The sequence below is a fragment of the Emericellopsis cladophorae genome (genome assembly GCF_022114955.1).
Source record: "Emericellopsis cladophorae strain MUM 19.33 chromosome Unknown NODE_48_length_181081_cov_114_058711, whole genome shotgun sequence".
Lineage (NCBI taxonomy): Eukaryota > Fungi > Ascomycota > Sordariomycetes > Hypocreales > Bionectriaceae > Emericellopsis > Emericellopsis cladophorae.
The window spans coordinates 73,839-95,310 of record NW_026250973.1 but is presented as its reverse complement, the minus strand read 5'-3'; the positions used below and the strand labels follow the sequence as shown (position 1 = coordinate 95,310).

At 59.0% G+C, this 21,472-nt stretch overlaps 11 protein-coding genes across 11 annotated transcripts; 6 read left to right on the top strand and 5 right to left on the bottom strand.

Annotated features, from left to right (window-relative positions):
* Positions 1 to 453: 453 nt before the first annotated feature.
* J7T54_000445 (uncharacterized protein) lies at positions 454 to 1,011 on the top strand (the record flags this gene model as incomplete). The annotated part of the gene is made up of 1 exon (XM_051508733.1): positions 454 to 1,011. The coding sequence occupies one exon, from the start codon at positions 454 to 456 to the stop codon at positions 1,009 to 1,011; it is 558 nt and encodes a 185-aa protein (XP_051360203.1).
* A 610-nt stretch (positions 1,012 to 1,621) lies between these two features.
* J7T54_000444 (uncharacterized protein) lies at positions 1,622 to 3,317 on the bottom strand (the record flags this gene model as incomplete). The annotated part of the gene is made up of 4 exons (XM_051508732.1): positions 1,622 to 1,983; positions 2,034 to 2,108; positions 2,428 to 3,186; positions 3,239 to 3,317. The coding sequence occupies 4 exons, from the start codon at positions 3,315 to 3,317 to the stop codon at positions 1,622 to 1,624; spliced, it is 1,275 nt and encodes a 424-aa protein (XP_051360202.1).
* Positions 3,318 to 4,058: 741 nt separating this feature from the next.
* On the top strand, positions 4,059 to 5,846 carry J7T54_000443 (uncharacterized protein; the record flags this gene model as incomplete). The annotated part of the gene is made up of 1 exon (XM_051508731.1): positions 4,059 to 5,846. One exon carries the CDS (start codon positions 4,059 to 4,061, stop codon positions 5,844 to 5,846), a length of 1,788 nt encoding a protein of 595 aa, XP_051360201.1.
* Positions 5,847 to 6,192: 346 nt separating this feature from the next.
* On the top strand, positions 6,193 to 8,001 carry J7T54_000442 (uncharacterized protein; the record flags this gene model as incomplete). Its single annotated transcript, XM_051508729.1, has 1 exon — positions 6,193 to 8,001. One exon carries the CDS (start codon positions 6,193 to 6,195, stop codon positions 7,999 to 8,001), a length of 1,809 nt encoding a protein of 602 aa, XP_051360200.1.
* A 181-nt stretch (positions 8,002 to 8,182) lies between these two features.
* On the bottom strand, positions 8,183 to 8,467 carry J7T54_000441 (uncharacterized protein; the record flags this gene model as incomplete). The annotated part of the gene is made up of 1 exon (XM_051508728.1): positions 8,183 to 8,467. One exon carries the CDS (start codon positions 8,465 to 8,467, stop codon positions 8,183 to 8,185), a length of 285 nt encoding a protein of 94 aa, XP_051360199.1.
* Positions 8,468 to 9,703: 1,236 nt separating this feature from the next.
* J7T54_000440 (uncharacterized protein) lies at positions 9,704 to 10,762 on the bottom strand (the record flags this gene model as incomplete). Its single annotated transcript, XM_051508727.1, has 1 exon — positions 9,704 to 10,762. The coding sequence occupies one exon, from the start codon at positions 10,760 to 10,762 to the stop codon at positions 9,704 to 9,706; it is 1,059 nt and encodes a 352-aa protein (XP_051360198.1).
* An 889-nt stretch (positions 10,763 to 11,651) lies between these two features.
* On the bottom strand, positions 11,652 to 12,587 carry J7T54_000439 (uncharacterized protein; the record flags this gene model as incomplete). The annotated part of the gene is made up of 1 exon (XM_051508726.1): positions 11,652 to 12,587. One exon carries the CDS (start codon positions 12,585 to 12,587, stop codon positions 11,652 to 11,654), a length of 936 nt encoding a protein of 311 aa, XP_051360197.1.
* Positions 12,588 to 13,069: 482 nt separating this feature from the next.
* J7T54_000438 (dihydroxyacetone synthase) lies at positions 13,070 to 15,244 on the top strand (the record flags this gene model as incomplete). The annotated part of the gene is made up of 1 exon (XM_051508725.1): positions 13,070 to 15,244. One exon carries the CDS (start codon positions 13,070 to 13,072, stop codon positions 15,242 to 15,244), a length of 2,175 nt encoding a protein of 724 aa, XP_051360196.1.
* Positions 15,245 to 16,066: 822 nt separating this feature from the next.
* Positions 16,067 to 17,815, top strand: J7T54_000437 (cercosporin resistance; the record flags this gene model as incomplete). The annotated part of the gene is made up of 1 exon (XM_051508724.1): positions 16,067 to 17,815. One exon carries the CDS (start codon positions 16,067 to 16,069, stop codon positions 17,813 to 17,815), a length of 1,749 nt encoding a protein of 582 aa, XP_051360195.1.
* A 730-nt stretch (positions 17,816 to 18,545) lies between these two features.
* J7T54_000436 (uncharacterized protein) lies at positions 18,546 to 19,912 on the top strand (the record flags this gene model as incomplete). Its single annotated transcript, XM_051508723.1, has 3 exons — positions 18,546 to 19,013; positions 19,072 to 19,523; positions 19,579 to 19,912. The coding sequence occupies 3 exons, from the start codon at positions 18,546 to 18,548 to the stop codon at positions 19,910 to 19,912; spliced, it is 1,254 nt and encodes a 417-aa protein (XP_051360194.1).
* A 153-nt stretch (positions 19,913 to 20,065) lies between these two features.
* On the bottom strand, positions 20,066 to 20,505 carry J7T54_000435 (uncharacterized protein; the record flags this gene model as incomplete). Its single annotated transcript, XM_051508722.1, has 2 exons — positions 20,066 to 20,076; positions 20,151 to 20,505. 2 exons carry the CDS (start codon positions 20,503 to 20,505, stop codon positions 20,066 to 20,068), a joined length of 366 nt encoding a protein of 121 aa, XP_051360193.1.
* Positions 20,506 to 21,472: the final 967 nt, after the last annotated feature.

Below are 21,472 nucleotides of genomic sequence, written 5' to 3'. Positions count from 1 at the left end.
TCGGGCTCATCCCCTCCATCCCGTCCGTCACCACAGGGTGGCATGGTTCATACTCCCGCACGACAAAGCACACAGCTAGCCCCTGGCGGACGTCTCGGTCAAACGCAGCCATACGAAGGGCAATCAATGGCTCGGATCCATGGGGCAGTCCCCAGTCGACAGTCTACCTTCGCCCAACATTGGCCTGCGCTCCTGACGGCCCTGACATCACCTACCAATACTGCCCGCCCTCTCTTTTCCACCACCGCAAGCTCGATCCTGGCGAACGGGCAAGCCATACCGGCGCTGGAAAATATCTTGCAACAACGCATGCGGCTCACACATCCCCCTCCTGTTCCTAATTCCCCACAGCCCCCTTCTACCCATCAACATGGCCCTCCTCCACCCATGTCCACGCGCACATTCGATCATGTAGCACCTCGTCGTCCAGGCCAACGTCAGTCCTACATCCCCATGCACGCCGTCACGAACCCAAACAGCCGCCCACCACAACCCTTAGCCCCCCACCGCCCGGTCCTCCCCGGAACAGCCATAGGGGGTCCTTCCGGTCCGCTGTTCGCCTTCTCGCCCGCCTACCAAGGCCAGCATTCGCACCAGAACGCTTCAGCCAACATCCCCGACACCCTCAACTGCGCCGTCTGGGTGCGCAACCTACCACCGGACGTGACGTACCACGAGCTCCTCTCAACGGTCCGCCACATTGGCCGCGTCTGGTGCAGCTACATCAACGAGCCCGACTATATCCGGCACACCACCGCCGCCGCCAAAATTGTCTTTTTCCGACCGGTCGCCGCGCAGCGGTACCTTGTCCACATTAACTCCATGCGTCCCGCCATCCGTGGCTTTGCCGTGCGCGTGGCGTACAACCGCGTCAAGATTCCCGCGCAGCCGGACCACAACACGAACCATAGTCGGTGCATCCTCGTCACCGGCACAAAGGCGTTTGCGCGGTGGGCCAACCTCGAGGCATGGTTCCAGCGCCTCTTTGTGTTTCAGGTCGACGAGGCCTAGGATGTCGACGTCGCCGGCGCGGAGGATATCGGAGTGGTGGAGGTGCGCTTTGGGAGTTTTCGTCACCAGGCGTCGGCGGCACGCCTGGCGCTCAAATATGAGAAGCCACAGGGATTCTACAAGGTCGAGTACAGTGCTGATCCGTGCGAAGTCGGTGTCGAGGTTGCCCAGCACTATATCATGGCGATTGCCCTTAGGCGCATGGCTGGTATCATGGACGAACACACGCCTGGTGGGCGTGGTTAATTTGGCCTTGGACTTGGCTCCGCCCTTATGGGCGTGTGGCTGTGGTTTAAGTGTGAGGACGAGGTGTGATATTGAGCGTGGCTCGATATTCAACAATGGAACAATGCAGGACGATGCTCACGGCATCTGGCAAACCCGGTTTACAATAGCCCAGCCGTTCAAAGGAGCAGCTACACAGATTGAAAGATGGCCTGGCCATGGTTTGCGCGGGAATGGGACCCTCTGAAATCCCTGCCATAGACTCGTCTTGATCAAGAAATATGTTTTGAATATCTTTAGATAAATCAGTATTTCCTTTTGAAATAATTTATACAGTTAATCCTATGAATGTACAACTGCGGAAGCAGTTTCATCCCCCAACTCACTACTTCAACTCCGCCTTTTCGTCCTCGTTGTGCATAACAATGCCGTCGTCTCCCAACGCCGTCTTGCTGGGCGCCTCGCCAGGAACTCCCATGCTCTTGTCCCAGTGCAGCAGGATCTTGGGCCCGGTGAACAGCTTGTCGATCTGCTCGAGACTGAGCCACTGGGTCTCGGGGTAGCAGAAGTAAATGAGCGGGATGAAGCAGAAGTTGAAGACGCAGAAATAGACATATGTCTTCCATCCGATGCTGTCAATGGACACGGGCGTGATCATGACCACCAGAAACGTGAAAACCCAGTTGGACGCGGTCGAGAGAGCAGCGGCGCGGGTTCGGATCGCCAGGGGCGCGTACTCGGCAGGCACTGCTGATGTTAGTCTATAGATCATGTCGGAGGGCTTTCGAGCAACATACATAGCCATGGAATGGCCAGCAGACCCACGGCAAAAAAGAAATTGAAGAGGAACAGCATGACGGTGGCGACAATACCTGCCGCAACTCCCCCGTCTTGGACCGTCCCGGCCAATACGGCCATGCAGCAGCATTGCCCGGTGGCGGCAAACAGCATGAGCTTTCTTCGCCCCAACCTGTCAATGATCCAGATGGGAATGAGAGACGAAATGAAGTAGGCGATTCCGTTGAAGCCGGCCAGGAGCAGGGACATGTCGTGGGACATGCCCATGGACTTTTGGAAGATGACGGGGGCATACTATGATCTTGTCAGCAACATTCATAAGACGAAGTTATGAAAAAGAACTTGCATAAGTTATCAAATTTATGCCAGATATTTGTTGCATAAACTGCCCACCAATTCCTAAAAGTGTCCTGATAAGGAACTTTTGCTCGCCGTTCTTGAGGATCATGGCGAAGCTGCCTGCCTCGGCGGCTTCACGCTCCTCCTTGACGGTGTGCTGAATCTCGGCCACAGTGCGGCTCAGGTCCTCGTCGTCAATGCTCCTGGTCTTGTAGTCCTTCTGCAGGGCCCAGAGGATCTGCCTGGCCTCGTCGTGGCGGTCGTGCGCAATCAGCCAGCGCGGCGACTCGGGCAGGACGAGTATGCCGACAAATGTGACAATGGCGAAGTAAATCTGCAGCGCGAGCGGGAAGCGAAACTGCGCGTCGTTTGAGACATAAGACATGCCGTAGTCAACCCAGTACGAGAGCATGACGCCAAAGATGTTGATGGCCAGCTCAATAGCGAGACCGCGACCACGGTTCTTGGCCTTCATGAGCGCCGAGTGCCAGACGGGGATGGTGCTCGTGTTCATGCCGTTGCCGATGCCGGCCACGACACGACCGACGATCATCTCGGGGATGCCAAAGGCGGCGGCCTGCAGGACGGCGCCGATGCTGAGGATGACACAGCCGAGCATGACGCACTTGCGGCGGCCGATGCGCTCGCCGAAGAGGAAGCAGCCGATGGCGCCGAGAAAGCAGCCGATCTCGTAGATGGCGACCACGAGACCTTGGAGCGTGGGCGAGCCGTTGCCCGTGTCGGTGGTGTCGATCTCGGGAAACGTCCTAGTAAAGGCGTAGCCCGTGAGCAAGCCGGACATGACGCCCTGGTCTGCGCCCCAGGGTCAGCATGGTCACAGAGGGAGGCAGTCAGGGGCAAGTACCGTAGCCGAATAAGAGGAAGCCGCTTCCTGCGGTGGCCGTGATGGCCCAGTTGAGGACACGCCCAGTGAGGATGGTCATTGTGGTGTGGTGTTTGTGTGGATGTCGTGCGTGGATGTCATGCGAGCCAGAAGCGTGTGAATGGCGGACATGAGTCTTTTTTTACTCTTTGTGGCGCTCGGCGATGAGATCCCATCACTATGGATGCTTGCAGGATGTCGGACTGTCTTGGTGGGTGTTTCTGCCCTGCGGTTCTGTCTTCGCGTGCCAGACTGCCAGAACAAGCCTGAAAGCCTCCCCACATGGGGTCTCCAGACTCGGAGTCCAGCTGGGGCAGCACTTGCCCCTTGGGCCTTGGGCCTTGGGGTTTGTCATTGTCGAGAAGAGAAGGGGGAAGCGAGAGGGATGTCGCGAGTCAGTGGGCGCCACTGAAGCGTCGGAGCGAAGCTGGAAGCGGCTCGCCATATGGAGATCGTGTCCGCATAAGGTAGTTGTTGGCGAGGTGGGCGGCATCGTGTTGGGTGGAGGTGAGGACAAAGGCTGAAATGGAGAAAAGTTGTGCGCTTGAGACTTCTTTGTTTGTGGGGGAAGAGGTGTTGGAGACGCTCAGAGGCAAGTCGACGCGCCACGAGGTTCCATCGATGATCGCGTGGTGCTGCCGACTAGGGCGGTCTAAGTCTGCCGCGTCCAGGGTAGTCTGCATGACTTGGCCTTCCCTTCGGCTATTCCTACCCAAGACGAAACTAACATCATCTCCATCGCGTCCACCCCCCACAACATCCACATCTTCATCCCTTGCTCACTCGCCATGCTTGCCTCGCCATGGCCAAGAATCGACGCACGCGCACAGGCTGCCTGGGGTGCCGACGCAAGAAGCGCAAATGCGACGAAGTCCACCCCCGATGCGGAACATGCACGCGGCGCGACGAGCCCTGCCACTGGGGCCTCAAGGTCACCTTTCGGGAGGAGAATGCCCTGGGGCTCGACGAGATGCACCCCAGCATGCGCAAGAGCCGTCTGCGTCGCGCACGTGGCGGCTACGAGATCCTGGACGTGACCGGCGAGGTCATCCGTGATCATGAGCGCGACGTCGAGCTGATGAGAGATGATCTTGTGAGGGACGACGACGACGACGACGACGACGAAAGGTCCCCCCTCACACCGCAGCATACCGACGTCGCCGTTGCCAATCTCATCCATCTCAGCCGCGGTGGACGCCCTGAACCCGTGGACGGTCTACTACCGCCCTTGGGCGATGATGACCTACTCCAGTTCCCTCCGCCCTATCTACAGGTCTTCACACCAGAGGGCTCTCTCGAGGATGGCGTCTTTATGCCCGGATCAGCGTATGCTGAGCTACACACCACGCTCCGCCACCACTTGATCCAGGAAGTCCGGTCCAACGTACCGACACGTGCGGCGACACCTGAAGACCAGCCTCTGCCCGACTCATCAGAAGACTCAGCGCGCGCCTCGACTGCCCCCATCGACGCCCCTCTCCTCACCAGTGAAGAAGAGATAGTGCTGTGGCGCAACTGGATCAACGAGGTGGCGCCGTGGCTCGACAAGTTTGACAACCTTCGTCACTTTCAGAACATCATCCCCTGCATGGCCTCGTCGCATCCCCATCTGCGCTACGCCATCCTGGCCCTGTCCGCGCGCCAGATCGAGCTCAAGGAGACCACACGGGCCACTGGTCAGAGCCTCTCGCTCTACCAGCAGGCCATTCACCTCCTCCTACCCGAGCTGCCCACACGAAGCACGGCCGTGATTGCGTCCTGCGTCATCCTCTGCGTCTTGGAGATGGGGTCCTGCTCCCCCAAGGCGTGGCGACGCCACCTCGACGGATGCGCGAGTCTCATGCTCGCCGTGGGCATACACGGCTTCGTAGGCGGCGTCGAGCAGGCCCTCTTCTGGTGCTTCGCGCGCATGGACGTCTGCGGCGGCCTCATCTCCTCCGTCAAGACCCTCATCCCCATCACGCACTGGGTGCTGCTGCCAGGGGGTCCCGATCTCGAGGCCACTGTCCAGCTGTTCAAGGCCAAGCAGGAATTTGACGAGTGGGCCAACTACTCGGCCTTCCTCCTAGGCCAGGTGCTCGACCTCGTGGCGCCCACGCCGTCCGCGCCCCTCGACACGCCGTCTCGCACCGATCCCTCGTTCCGGGCCCGATGGCTACAGCTATGGAGCTACCTAATCGAGTGGCACACCCTCCGCCCGGCGCCGCTACATCCCATCCTCACCATCCCCTCGGCGCATCCGTTCCCCAAGATCCTCTACTCCAATGGGGCCGCCATCTCGGGCAACCAGCTGCACCATACCGCGTCCATCCTCATGCTGCAGGCCCAGCCGCCCGGTCTGCGTCTCACCCCGAAACCCCGGAGCATCCTCTGGCACGCCCGTCAGGTCTGCGCCATCAGCATGAGCAACGACCACCACGGCGCGTGGACCAACTGCGTGCAGCCGCTGTGGATTGCGGGGCGGTGCATGAGCAGCCGGGAGGAGCACCGGGCCATTGTCGAGTGTCTGGAGCGCATCGAGCGCGAGAGCGGCTGGAAGACGCAGTGGCGCGTCGATGACCTCAAGGAGTTCTGGGGGGACCTGGAGTGAGCTGTCATTTATCCGGATCGTCAGAATAAGAGAGGCGCCATTGCTACCCCGTGGGGATTTGCTGGAAGCGCGCCACTGAGAAAAAGTCGGCAATATGTCCGCACTGTCGATCATACGGCAGCGTTGCATTGCAGCTTGACCACGCCCCCGATTGGATGGGCTATATCATCGTCAGGCCCTGGTCTCGTATTAAGCATCGGATGTTTGACGCTCCCTTAGGGTGACTCGTTCCGTCGAGGGGATGTTTTATGCATATCCAGTGGAGACAGTGGGTGATTGGGGTAGGTATAAAAGAGTCGACTCAAAGGAGAACCTAGGAGGCACGACAACAGACAACACAGACATCATGCTTCTCCCCAACATACTCGCCCTGGCCGCCTTGGCCAGCCAAGTCCTGGCGCAGCCCGCCCCGTTCCCGCTCTCCTCTCTGAAGCTGCTCCCCTCTCGATGGATGTCCAACCAGGACCGCACGCTCAGCTATCTCCTCGACGTTGACGTCGACCGTCTGCTGTACAACTTTCGCGCCAACCACGGCCTCGACACCCAGGGTGCCACTGTCAACGGCGGCTGGGACGCGCCCGACTTCCCCTTCCGCACGCACGCCCAAGGCCACTTCCTGACGGCATGGTCGCACTGCTGGGCCGTGCTCTCGAACGAAGACTGCAAATCGCGCGCCGAGTACTTTGTGCAGGAGCTGGCCAAGTGCCAGGCGAACAACGAGGACGCTGGCTTCGGCACGGGCTACCTCAGCGGGTTCCCCGAGTCGGAATTTGACAAAGTCGAGAATAGGACGCTGAGCAATGGCAATGTCCCATACTACGCCATCCACAAGACCATGGCCGGCCTGCTCGACGTGTACCGCCACCTGCAGGACGAGACAGCCCTCGAGGTGCTCGTCAGCATGGGCGACTGGGTCGACGCACGCAGCGCTGCCCTGAGCGAGGCGCAGATGCAGGAGATGCTGCAGACCGAGTACGGCGGCATCAACGACATCTTTGCGCAGATGTTCCTCGAGACGGGGACGGCCAAGTGGCTCGACGTGGCCCAGCGGTTCGACCACCACCGCATCTTCGACCCCCTCGCCAAGGGCCGCGACGAGCTCGCCGGTCTACACGCCAACACCCAAGCCCAGAAGCTCATTGGCGTCTGGCACGAGTACGAGGCGACCAACGACACGTACTACCTCGACGTGGCTCGGAACGCGTGGTCCCTCGTCGTGCACGCGCACTCGTACGCGGTCGGCGGCAACTCGCAGGCCGAGCACTTCCACGCCCCGGACGCCATCTCGACGTACCTCGATGAGGACACGTGCGAGACGTGCAACACGTACAACATGCTCAAGCTGACGCGCGCGCTGTTCACGCACGACCCGGACGGCACGACAAGCTACTTTGACTTTTACGAGCGCGCCCTGCTGAACCACCTGCTGGGCGTGCAGCACCCGCAGAGCGCGCACGGGCACATTACCTACTTTACGCCCCTGAATCCGGGCGGCCGTCGTGGCGTCGGGCCTGCGTGGGGTGGTGGCACGTACAGCACCGACTATGATAGTTTCTGGTGCTGCCAGGCGACCAGCCTCGAGACCAACACCAAGTTCATGGACTCCATCTACTGGCAGGACGAGGATGCGCTGTACGTGAACCTGTTCATCCCGTCGCAGGTGCAGTGGGACAATGTCACGGTGCAGCAGGAGACCAGCTTCCCCGTCAAGGACACGATCACGCTCACGATTGATGGCAATGGTGATTTCGAGGTACGCCTCCGGATCCCAAGTTGGACAGCCGATGCCGCATCGCTCAAAATCAACGACGAGGTCAGCGATGTCGTCCTCAAAGCAGGGCGCTACGCCTCCGTCCAAAGGACATGGTCGTCCGGGGACAAGGTGGAACTGACGCTACCTATGGATCTGCACACAATCCCGGCCAACGACGACCCCAATATTGCCGCGCTGGCGTACGGGCCGACGGTGTTGTCGGGGAAGTACGGTGATCGATCACTTGACGCGCTGCCGGTGCTAGATGTGGATAGCGTCAAGAAGGTGGGTGAGGAGGGATTGGTGTTTGAGGGCAAGGCGGACGGCGAAACGGTTGAGCTGGGCGGGTTTTATGATGCGCATGATGTGAACTATAACGTGTACTGGCGGCTGAGCGAGTAGGGGACTGCCAGGGGAGCATGAATGGCGTGTAGTAAATGTCATATTCCATTATATATCTATCCGTCTGTCTGTCCACGCTTTTCATGAAACCATCACTAGGGTATACCTCATGCTCCCCCATGACAATGTGCCCAACACTCCATGCGCCAAATCGATTCAAAGAGGATACTCCGCAGACCCTTCAACTTTTCGCCTCGCTGCGACGGGGCGTCGCGTAGCCTGTGCCGACGTCGTAATAGAGAGAAGTGGCGGCCGTCACGGACTCGTGGTGCTCGCGGGCCATCTGTGCCACCTTTCGCCAGGCGCGCTTCCCGATGTCGCGGGTCTCTGAGTGTCCCTTTGTGGACGATGCCGACGAGCTGGGGGCGATGGAGGCTGTGGACACTTGAGGCTTGGTTGCGTCCTCCTTGGCGCGGGTGATGGTGGATACAGAGGAGACGGTGTCGAAGGACTGCCGGGTAGGCATTTTGAATATTGGCTGGGGGAGGGCGCAAGGTGGGAGTTGCTCAGCTCAGATGCGGGTAATTAATCTGATTGATTGATTGATTGATTGTCGTTTGATTGATTGGATGCTTTGGTGGTCTCTTGGGTGGAAGATGTGAATGATGAAGTATTGATGGGTTGCTGAACAGCTGTGTCTATGGTCTTCATATACTCCAACCATCATCAATGGCGTGTCATTCTATGGACCTTGACTGGACATGCCAGCGCCTGGTCCATCGAGTCATCAGCAACAAGGCGCACGCGACGATGTGAGTAATAATCAATGGATGTCGCAGCAACAATGCCACAGGCAGGGCGCATCTGGGCCAGCTGAGAAATGGGACTTGTCGACCAGCGCGCCTTGCGTGTCCAGTCTTCTCCATGCGGGACCGTATGCGGGGGCTCCAGCGTCCAGACGTGCTGATGTGACCATGATCACATAATCGACCAACTAGTCTGGAGAGTCAATTGCCCTGTGCGATATTGGAGCGAATTGCCATCAGTCATCGGTCACGCCAGGCGGCTGTCGAGGCTGAAAAGGGTGCGTGCGCCCTTTGGGTCGCGCGTGTCCACCATGTCATGTCGAATCAGTCAAAAGGACCCAGAGGGCGTCGAAAAATGCCGCCGCGCTTGGCAATTCTTTCCTGCGATGTCGGAGTTGGACGGGTCGGTCGCAGAGCAGACAGACGTCGCGCTGCTGGATTGAATCCTCACCTCGGTTGCAGTGACAGGCCAGACATTCGAGTCAAAGTCTCTCCCCAGTCTGCAGCCAACCCATCCTTACGAGTGCTCATTCATACAGAGAAGATATCACGAGCTCATCTCCACACGTACTCTTTTGAAGTTGGCAATGCCTTGTCGCGAACCGACCCACAAGGCTTCTCTCAAGGCCCCGCCAGGGGCTGCGACCGCCATGAAGCACGGCCGAAACAAACTCGTTTCACGGGTCTTTTCCTTAATGTGACGGGTTAGCAGGACCCACAAGCGAGCTAGACTCGAGTTTCTTAGTATCATCAATGCAGAAACAGATCTTAATGTCAATTGCATCCAGATTAAACAAACAGGCAACTGAATTAGAAATCCATCAATTCTCTCCTAGTTGAGTCTATGACAACAATATACAAGTAATAGAAGCAGGCCATCTTACGACCCTAATAAATCTCTCCGCATGAGCAAGAGTTCAGTGAACTCTAGCACATTTGCCTCTGAAGCAAAGCATCTAGGCCATCCTGGAAGCACGGCGGGCCTTGGCGGAGCGCTTGCTCTTCCTGCTGCGGCGCTTGAGCTTGCAGCCCTCCTCGGGGACCTCAGGCGCAGGGGTCTCCGGAGCCTCAGGGGTCTCAGGAGCAGCAGTGGCAGTGGCAGTAGGCTGGGTCACAGCGCTGGTGGGCACGACGACAGTCGACAGGGTGGTGATGCTAGGAGCGGGCGCGGAGTCGACAGGCGCGGACGCGGTGGGCTCAGGCGCGGACGAAGAAGGCTCCTCAGGCGCGGTAGTAGGCTCGGGCGCGGTGGAGGGCTCAGCGGAGGGCTCAGCAGGCGAGCTGCTGCCACCCTCAGCGCTCCAGACCTCGGGGCCGGGGATGGTGTAGCTGCCGTCAAAGTTGTAGAGGTTGAAGACGATGCCGGGGTCCTCGTAGGTGTAGTCGGCGTTGAAGTCAAAGCCTTGGTCGGGGACAGCGTCGCCGTCACCCGTGACCTCGACCTGGACGCACGAGGGGTAGAACTGGGCGCCACGGGCCGGGTTGTCGGCAAAGGCGGTGTCGGACTCGTGGTGGGCGATGATCTCCTGGCGGAAGATGTACTTGCCGGCGGCGAGGTTGGAGGGGATGGTGAAATCCTGCTTGCCGTTGTTGGCCTTGATCTTGTCGACGGCCCACTGGGTGCCGTCGAAGCCGTCCTCGGCGACCTTGGACCAGATGGGGCCGGTGCCGTCGTCCTCGGTGAAGGCGGCGACCCATGTGATGATGGGGCCCTGGTGGCTGCCGTCGATAATGTCGTCGTCGCGGTTGTCGTGCTGCCACTCGAAGCTGAGGGTGTCGCCGGCGGCGGCCGAGACAAAGTCGGGGGCGACCTTGGCGCCGTTGACGTTGCAGACGAGGTCGGGGGAGGCGAGGTCCTTGACGGGGCCGTTGTTGGGGGGCGTGCGGATGTAGACGTTGCGGCCGTCACCCTGGTCCTCGCCATTGACCCAGACGCCGTACATGGTGGCGTGGGCGGCGGCGGAGCTGGCCATGGCCAGCGTGGCCAGCGCGGAGATCATGTTGTTGGAGTGCATGTTTGTTGATGGAGATTTCTTCTTGCTGGTTGGGGCTGCAGTAAAGGAGTGTACGTTGGCCGTCGATGTAATGAGCGGTGGGGACTGAGTAGTCTGTCTGTGGACGTCGAGCCCTTTGGAAGTTGGATGAATGAACGGCGCAGCCGATGAACGAGAGAAACTGGTAACGAAGGATAGCAGCGAGAAGAAGCTGAGAGACTGGTGTAGGCTTTCGAGGTTGGAGGGGGACGCATCTGCCTTTATATCCAGTCTTGGCCCTGGACAACCTGCCAACCCATGTCCAGGATAGACCCCGGCTCCTCCTTGCCATCAAATCCTTTCAACTGAACTGATATTGTCACAGATGTTGGTTTCATCCCTGTCATTGTCACCGCCAGGCGAAACGCCAGCATGCGCCAAGCATTGCGGCGGCTCGCCCAGAAGTGAATGGACCAGGGTGGCAGGGTCCAGGATGCATAGGAGTCGAGACTGAGAACGCTGCGGGCATGCGATGGCCGATTAGGCTGATCTAGTCTGCGAGCCAAACTCAAACGTTGAAATGAAACCCGAAACCCCTTCGGGTCGATCCGAGATGATACTACGGTGGGCAGGGGTCGCGTGTCTGGGATTGATCGAACGGCCCCAGTCGCGTGTTTTGGATAGACAGACAACCCCGGCGGGCGGGCCCGCTCTTTAATTGCGTCCTCATCAATTGGAAACTCGAATGTTTCCTTGTCCTTGCTGGGTTTGGAGTCTAGACAGGTCACAGAGCCGCCAGACAGGGGGAGCGACCATTGAGCGTCCGCGTTTTGTCGATGAACAATGATGCTTATTCGATATGTCATTACTGCTTGCAGTTCCTGTCTCCATCATCAGTCTAATTAATTAATTCACTTCCCATCCCCCCCCCCTATGCGGACGCGCAATGACCCCCGTCGACGCGCAGGTCGCTCCCGTGCACAAAGGCCGCGCCCTCGCTGAGGAGGAAGACGGCCGGCGCCTTGAAGTCCTCGGGCGCACCCAGACGACCCAGCAGCGCGCCGGCCATCCACGTCCTCTCCACGTCCGGGTTCTCCTGGAGCAGCTGGTCCGTCATGGCCGTCCGGATGTACTGGCTGGTCAGCGCTGGGGCCATCAGACAGACGGAGGGAAAACTTACACCAGGCGACAGAGTGTTCACACGGATACCGTACTGCCCCCATTCCTGCGCCACCGACCGGCACATCTGCTGCACGGCCGCCTTGCTGCTGTTGTACGCGGAGCAGCTGAGCCCTCGGTTCGCCACGTTGCCCGACATGCTCGAGATGAGGACGATGCTGCCCGGCCGCCCCTCGCGTCGCAGCACGCGCGCCGCGTACTTGGCCGTGTTGAAGACGCCCGTCACGTTGACGCGCAGGATCCTATCAAAGTCGGCTGCCGGGTAGTCGAGCGCGGGCACCTGCTGCTGGATGCCCGCGCACGCAATCGTCCCCCAAAAGGGCGCCTGGCGGGCGGTGGCATCCCTCGCCACGGCGTCCATGACGGTCTCGATGGATGTCTCGTCCGTCACGTCGCAGCGATGGTAGGTCACGCTGCGACCTGTCTTCTTCGCTAGCGCCAACAGACTTGTCCATTCGTATGCGGATGGTTCGCTGAGGATGTCGAGGCAGGCCACGTTGCCGCCCGCCTCGACGACCGCGAGGGCGAGCGTGATGCCGAGTCCGCGACCGCCACCGGTGATGGCAATGGTCTTGCCGGTAAGTGAGAAGGAATTGTGCGTCGTGCTCCCGGCGGCGAGCGAGTGTTGAGACTCGGGCGCGCCATTGCTCGGGAGCTCAATGTCGCTTACGATGGCGTCGACGGTCATGGTTGGACGTTGTCTGGGCGTTTGTCGTACTGGAAGCTGATCGGAGCGAAGTGGCAAGGCAGGAATGGTCTGCAGAAGGAAAGGAATGGCTGTCGGTCACAGAAGTATCACAATCACATCACGAGGGACGGACGGTCCAAGTCCAGGACATCCATCCGGCTGCGCTTCCAACTGCCTGCCCCCCAGTCGCCCCCTCCAGCCTCCGCTTACAACTGCTCCTCTCCACGACATCTCCAACATGCAGTCCACTCTCTCCAAAGACACGCATGTGTGAATTCCCCCATCGGGTAACCCGAGATGGAGACGCCGGCACGGACTGCCGACGCCCGGCGGCTCGCATATCCTCCTCTGCATGAGGCAGGTCGAAGCGCGTCTGCTATCACGATGATCCTGTCGACTCCTTCATAAAGCAGACCTTCTCGCAGGGCCGGGCAAACAAACAGCAAGCAGGCAAAGTCAAGCAGGAAAGTCAAGCAGGCACAATGGCCCCCATCGCTATCGACAGCCAGCTCTCTCAGTCCCACGCCAAGGTGACGCCCGACGTCAACCGCTTCAACAAGGAGGACGGCCGCACCATCGACCTCGTCCTCGGCCAGTTTCGTTGCCTCATCGCCGACCTCTGCCAGCAGTTCAATGGAGGCCATCCAGGCTCGGCCATGGGCATGGCCGCCATTGGCGTCGCCCTCTGGAAGTACACCATGAAGTACGCCCCCGGCAACCCGTCCTTCTTCAACCGCGACCGCTTCGTCCTCTCCAACGGCCACACGTGCCTCTTCCAGTACACCTTCCTCCACCTCACGGGCTACCGCGCCATGACCATGGAACAGCTCAAGTCGTATCACTCGGCGCGGTACGACTCGCTCTGCCCGGGTCACCCAGAGATTGAGCACGAGGGCATCGAGGTCACCACTGGTCCGCTAGGTCAGGGTATCGCCAACGCGGTCGGTCTCGCCATGGCCACCAGACACCTAGCCGCCACGTACAACAGACCCGGGTACGACCTCGTCAACAACACATCATGGTGCATGATTGGCGACGCCTGTCTGCAGGAGGGCGTCGCGCTCGAGGCCATCCAGCTCGCCGGCCACTGGCGCCTGGGCAACCTCGTCGTCATCTACGACAACAACCAGATCACCTGCGACGGCAGCGTCGACATGTGCTGCTCAGAGGACGTCAACGCCAAGATGGACGCCTGCGGCTGGCACGTCATCAACGTCCACGATGGCTGCCACGACGTCGAGGGCCTCGTCAAGGCCCTCCTCCAGGCCAAGGCCTCCACCGACAAGCCCACCTTTGTCAACGTCCGGACAGTCATTGGCGTCGGCAGCAAGGTCGCCGGCGATGCCAAGGCCCACGGCGCCGCGTACGGTGTCGAGGACGTCCGGAGCATCAAGCAGGTCTTTGGCATGGACCCCGACGAGCACTTTGTCCTCACGGACGAGGTCTACGGCTTCTTCGCCGACTGCAAGACCAGAGGCCAGCAGCTCGAGGCGAACTGGCAGTCCCTCCTCGCCGCCTATGCCAAGGAGTACCCCGATCTCCACGCCGAGTTCACCAAGCGCGTCAACGGGGAGTTCACCCAGGACTGGCGCAGCATCATCCCGCCCAAGGAAGACCTCCCCACGACACCCACCGCGTCAAGAAAGTCCGCCGGCCTCATCTGCAACCCGCTAGCCCAGACGCTCCCCACATTCCTGGTCGGCACCGCCGATCTCTCGCCATCCGTCAACATGATGTGGAAGGACAAGGTCGACTTCCAACACCCCGACCTGCGCACATCCTCGGGCCCCAACGGTGACTACACAGGTCGCTACATCCACTGGGGCATCCGCGAGCACGCCATGGCCAGCATCTCCAACGGCCTCGCCGCCTACGGCAAGGGCACCATCCTCCCCGTCACGTCCACCTTTTTCATGTTCTACCTCTACGCCGCACCGGGTATCCGCATGGGCGCCCTCCAGCACCTCCAGCAGATCCACATTGCCACGCACGACTCCATCGGCACCGGCGAGGACGGTCCCACCCATCAGCCCGTCGAGCTGGCCGCCCTCTACCGCGCCATGCCCAATCTACTTTACATCCGGCCCTGCGACTCGGAGGAGACGGCGGGAGCCTTCATCGCCGCCCTCGAGGCCACAGGCACACCCAGCCTCCTGTCCCTGTCTCGACAGACCCTCACGCAGTACCCCCAGCATTCGCGTCGCGACGGCGTGTGCAGGGGCGCCTACGTCTTCATGGACGAGGACGAGCCCGACGTCACGCTGCTCGGTGTCGGTGCCGAGATGTGTTTCGCCGTCCAAACGCGCGACGAGCTCGCCCGGCACGGGGTCAAGGCGAGGATCATCTCGTTCCCCTGCCAGCGTCTCTTCCAGCAGCAGTCACCCGCCTACCGTCGACAGGTCCTTGGGTCTGCGCCCCGGGTCGTCATCGAGGCGTACGCCGTCCAAGGGTGGGAGCGTTACGCGGACGCGGGGTATTGTATGGCCTCGTTTGGCAAGTCGCTGCCGGGGAAGGATGCGTACACCTTCTTCGGGTTTGAGGCGACGCGTATCGCGGGGCGGGTGCGGACGTGGCTGGGGGAGGTGAGGGGATTGGGGGCGGAGGGTTTGCGAGGGGATTGTGTGGATTTGAATCAAGTGCCCGAGGGGCATCACTGAGCAGTGCTTGTAGTAATAATGATAGAATGACATGACGTCGTGGATCTTGGGGAGTCGTCTGACTCGGTGGAGTGATGAGTCAGATGATGCTAGATGTATGATACTTCTTCATGTACAACGGCCATGCGACAGAGGGAATCTTCAAGATGTAAGATGGACTGCAGCTGTTCGACACGCACAGTTATTCGTTCTCTGACCCTGAAAGCTCAATGGCCAGATCTCCTTCAATCTCACTCAGCCTATGCATACCCCACGACCTAATGCCTTTAGCTCAATGGGATGACCTCAGAATGTCTTAGATTTCCCATGAACTTGGTCATTGGTGCTGATGTGGGGTTTGCGGGTCAATGATTTATCGTTTATCATTCATTATATCTTTGCTTGTGACATATTGCCGATCATGTTCATGTTTGCTCTTTTGAATGTCGTTGATGGGTGTCAATCGCTTACTGAGAGCGAGGTCAGCGCAAACAGAGCAAGTCAAGTCCAACGGCACACTCGACATGTCCCGCTCTGTTTGGATATGTATGGAAAAATGCCAGTCACATCTAACTTGGGGAAATGCCAACAGATAATTGTATGCATGTACGTATGACACAATATTCTACGAGTACAAGTGGCATAGGGTAGGTCGAGCCAGGACAGCCTAAGCATGAGCGCGTGTCCTCGACTCGAAAGGAATAAAGAACACTTACTAGACTCGGACTCTTTCGACTCTAAAAGATTCAGTAGCTGTAATACTTCATGTTCACTGTGTAGCTGGTATGATCCAAACGTGGCGCACTGTCTAGAGGTAGACTGGACCCTGCTCGCCACGTGATCATGCGCAGCCTCACTCGACACGTCTCGCATCGCCTCCATCATCCTCCAGCCAGGCCGGCCACTGGCCACTCGTCGTCTCCCAATGCCTACACACAGCTCGCCATGGGGAAGCGCTTCCGTGCGTGCGAAGCCTGCCACGCCCTAAAGATCAAATGCGACCCCTCGCTCGCCGAGCCAGGATGCTGTGAGCGTTGTGTACGCACCAGCACCACGTGTGTGCCCGCCGCGCGACGCTGGCAGCGGGACAGGATCCAGGAGCTCGAGGCGCAGGTCGCGCAACTACAGCTCGCCCTCGACGAGACACGCGCTGCGTCCGTGTCCGCTGGACGGTGTACCAGAGACACGTCTGTTGGGTCGAGCGATCATGGCTCTGGAGACAAGATGCTCGCATTCTTGGATGCCCTTGTCGACCTCTCCGCCCAAGCGCGCGCCCTCACAGTCTACGCGCACCATGTACACTCGGCATGGCCCGTGATCTCGCTTGGCACAGGCACGTCCGACTCCCAGATCTTGTCCATGAGGGACGAGTTCCCCATCACACTTGTCGCCATCTTAGCGTTCGCCCTGACTTCCCACGACGTCCAAGTCGACGCCCAAACGCAACAGGTCCTGCGTCAACGGGTAGCCGATGTAGTAGGCGCGGCTATGACTACCCAGGCGTGTTCGCACGACTTGATCCAAGCATCGTTGGTGGCCGCCTTCTGGGTGCGGCCAGCCTTTGACACAAACTGCTACCGCCTGATCGCTCTGGCTATCGACATGGGCGTCGACTTTGGTCTCGGTGGTGACTCCATGCCCAGCTCGCCGCCCGCGTGGTTCGGTCGACATCGTGGCCCTCTCTCGCCGGGCATGGCGCGGTCGTGGCTCGGGGCATACGTAGGCTCCAAGTTTGCCTCCATCAGCACAAGACGACAGGACGCGCATTGCTGGGGCCCGTCGCACGACAGCGCCTTCAATCTGCTCGAGCAGCAGCCAGAGGGAAATCACTTACTCCTCGAGATCACCCGGATCGCGCACCTGCAAGCCACACTCGCGAATGACCTCGCGCTCTGCGACGCCAATGTCTATCGCGACATGAACTCGGAGATCGTCAGAGCCTCGCGCTCGGCTGTGCGCGAACGAATAGAGGCGATCGAGAGAAACCTGCCGCCGTGGCTCGCGCAGGACCACCAACTGCGATTCCTGCGGCTGCAGAGCGTCATCCTCAGCAACGAGCCGGTCCTGCACACGACGAGCAACAAGGCCTTCTTTGGCGCGCCGTACATTGCGGCCCGCATCGGCGTGCATGACTTTGCCTGTCCCGACGAGATCACACCGGTTGTACAGGATGCCCTCCTCTCGCTGGTGCGTGCCTGCCACGATGCCATTGACGTGGTCGCGCGCGTGCCCACCGCGGAGCTTCTCAACCTGACGACGCTCTGCTTCGCGTCGTCGGTCACCTACAATCTCGCCCTGCTCGTCAAGGTGCACGTGGCCGTCTCCGCGCCAGGTAACTCTTATGGGCAGATCATGACACGTCAGCAGCTCAACGTGCGACAGGCCATGGAGAAGCTCAAGCAGGTCAATGCGGCCCTGGTCGCGCTCGATCCGCGCATGGACAACTGGAACACGAGGATCATTGGCGCGGCCGCCTGGCTGGAGACCTGGCTGGTGGATTACGAGAGCATTGTTCAGCGATTTGAGCACACCCTGCAACGGGGAGCAGCCGAGGAGGCCATGGGCAGTCTAAGCCCCAGTGGATTCTTCTGAACGATCGCGGGATGCATAGCCTTTCACGCACACGTCCAATAGGCCAGTATTCCCAATTGAATGATACTTTCAATGGCCTCTGCCCCTTCCTGTGTGCGGGTCGGGGTTTTTGAGCCTGGGCCCTTCCCTATGTACGGATTTCGGGTCACTCCAGATGCGCATGACGTCCACGACTCTGACTAGGGGCTGGGCGTCTCGCACCACGATCACCTGTACGTTCCACCTTACACACGTACGACTAATCGACTAGTGCCAATCGCAGGGGTAGCTACACTCCAATTTAAGCATAGACGCCGTTCCCCAGGCGGAGACGGTGGCTTTTTGCCGGCATCGACGTTAGCTCAACGGGGGATGGATGCCAAGCAGCATGACACTTGCATCCAACAATCCCGTACCTGCGACAACGAGTGCCTTGAGAGAGGGGCACGGCACGACGCGGCTCATCGAATGCGTGCGGACAAGGCAAGTCGATGATGCCATGACTCTGGAATTGTTCTTGGCGCCAATGTGAAGCTATCACCACACTGAATGCCGTGGTGTGTTGATGTCTAATTAGACGCGCGTATGCGTGTGTGTGTGTGTGTATGTGTGTGTGATGGACGCCAGGACCGGTATATAAGTCTGTCGCAAGGCCACAGCCGTCCTACATGTTAACCAATTTCTTCTTACGACACCAGCCTCGCTCATACTAAGCCTGCCTACCTGTGTCACTCACCCATCTCACATCAAGATGCGTCTTCTCACTCTTGCCTCCTTGGTGGCTGCCGCCGCCGCGCAGTCCGATCTGGTCTCGGTCCTCGAGTCCCAGGATGACCTCTCGACGCTGTTCTCGGTCCTCCAAGGTTTCCCTGACCTTGTCGAGACTCTCTCCTCTGCCAGCAACATCACCATCTTCGCACCCACCAATGAGGCTTTCGAGTCCGTGCCGGAGGACAGCGCCATCGGCCAGGCCATTGCCAACAATGACACGACCGCCATTGCCGCCCTGCTGACCAACCACGTCTACCAGGGTCAGTACCCAGCCGAGGCTGTCATGGAGACTCCTGTCTGGATCCAGTCCCTGCTCGACGACAGCTACGAGATGGACGGTATGCCCTTTAGCAACTTCACCGGCGGTCAGTACAGCGGTGTCGTCCTGGACGGCGATGACGTCGTCGTCATCTCGGGCGACCTGACCCTCTCCACGGTGACCGAAGCGGTAAGTCACTTTGTCCATGCCAGTCGACACAGACGTTGATCGCTGACAACATGTCTAGGACATTGAGATTGGCGACAGCGTCATCGTCCACAAGATTGACAACCCCATCGCCTTCTCCCCCACCCTGGAGGCCTACACCCTCCGCGATGGCCTCCTCAACTTCAACGCCGCTCTGGCCACCGCCGACCTGCCCGTCAACTTTGGCGACGACAGCGACAAGATGCCCATTTCCGACTTTACCATCTTCGTCCCCAACGACGCCGCGTTTGAGAACATTGGCTCCGTTCTCGAAGGTGCTGATCTCGAGACCCTTCAGGAGGTCCTGACCTACCACCTCGTCGCCGACAATGTCGTCTTCTCCACCGCTCTCGGCAACGTCAGTCTCCCCAGCTACCAGGGTGGAGATCTGACCTTTACCGTCGCTGAGGATGGCAGTGCTTGGGTGAACAACGCCAAGATTGTCTTCCCCAACGTGCTCCTCGCCAACGGTGTGGCTCACGTCATTGACAGGTATGTCCCTTTTCTCCTTTCTTCGCCATTGTGCCACAGCAGCTAACTCCTTCAGCGTCCTCAACCCTGCCGATGACGATTTTGACAGGGAGGATATTATGCCCTATGCGGACGCCAGCGACCGTGTCGCCTTTGAGGATGCCTCGCCTGTGTCCGAGCTTCCCTTCTCTGCCCCTACTCCCGAGATGACTTACACCACCCCTGGGCTGCTCGAGACCTATGCCGCTGTCGCTACCGATGGTGATATGGAGGCTACCCAGACCGGCGATGATGATGAGGATAGTCCCGACGCTACTGGCACGTCTGCCCCCGAGGAGGGTGGTGCCGTCAAAATGATGACCGGCGGTGTCCTCGCCGGTGCCATGCTGGTCTCCATGCTGATGATCTAAGCTCTTGGAGTTTTTCCGTCGTTGGTGTACAACACTGTTCGTTATAGCGCCTTTTCAAAAATGCGGAATTCTACAGGACCAGCCAGATACTTAATAAATGGGGGATAAGCTGTTGCAAAGTCGCCCACTTTCACAACTAAATAATCCATCTTTTCATACCAATTCTGTAACCTCTCCTTGAATTTGTGCTTGAACTCGGTAGGGAATAGTAATTCACACGAGCATTTAACACACCCACGCCGGCGACTCTCCTCCTCGGCAAAGTGTACCATGCGTCCGCCAGTCCCGCTGCCCCGATGTGTCTGATCGAGTGCCAGCATGCCAAAGTTGGACAGGGCAGGCGAGATGAGCTTGAACACGAGGCAGCCGATGGGTTGTTTGGAGCGGGTATGGTTGTACACGACGGCGAGCTGGGATTTTTGGATGAGTGAGGCGATGTCGTCGGGGCTGGTCCGCTCGTGGCCTGCTGTCCAGATGCCGGCTTCGGCGGTTGCGTAGGACGTGTTGACGATGGAGGCAAGCGTCGTCGTGAGGGAGGCGTCTGTGGCCGACGACGCGTGAGGGAAGGATATGGAGATGTTGTCGGCGTTCATGATGAATGTGGTTCGGGAGGAATGAGCGTGGATAGGAGTGTTGATGTAGGAACACATGCATGCAGTGAACTTTGAGGAGTGAATTTGTGAGTATTCGTCGCCGCAAAGGTGTGGAGATCTTCCGAGTTCCGTCTTCCGAGTCCCGACGTCACTTACAGATTCACAGTCTACTAGACCACAAGTGCCCCCATGCCAGAACGCACTTGATTGAAGCTTACGTGCAGAGAGGCGAATGGATTATTCGCGTGACTGCATGTTTTCTCGCTACATATACAGACTTGTGTGAAATATCCAGATACACGTCCTCACCGGTCCGCACAGCCAGAACTGTTGGCTGTATGTCTTGCTGCCTCGCCAGTTTTTGCTAACAATAAATGTTAGCGTTTTACCATCTCTGCTCTCAACGTGGGAGCACGGCGGAGCCCAACCCTTTGTCTATGGTCATGAGGAGACACATGCGTACGAACCAGGAGCACATCTGGGAAATCGCTGCAGCAATACGGTAACATAGATGTGATAAAAAGACAACTGACGCCTCACTCTCCTGTGCAGCAAGATTTGAAACCGCCTTATAGCCTGAGCAACCATTGCTTCGAGGAGCACAGGTGAACACACATTGCTTCACCGGTTAGAGAAGCATCTTCTTCCCGCTGAAGTGCAGCAGTAAGGAGCGATGCAATTTGCTTCATTGGTTGATCTAGCCGCTGCACACTGAACTTGAGGCGTGCATTACTAGCGAACTGAAGGCAGTGAAGCTCTTTAAATCCAAAAGGTTCCCTCTTGTTCGCTTTCAGAACTGCCTCTTGCTCTCACACAAGCCAGACGTAGCTCACTTCTATTATTAATCCCCAGTCCAATAGGACATTCCGTCCCGGTCCCGACGTATGCGAGCCCCGCAAAGACAATCTACGTTGAATACCATGTCTTTCTCTTGAAGGTCCCTGAAAGGCATGTTGCTCCATAAGCG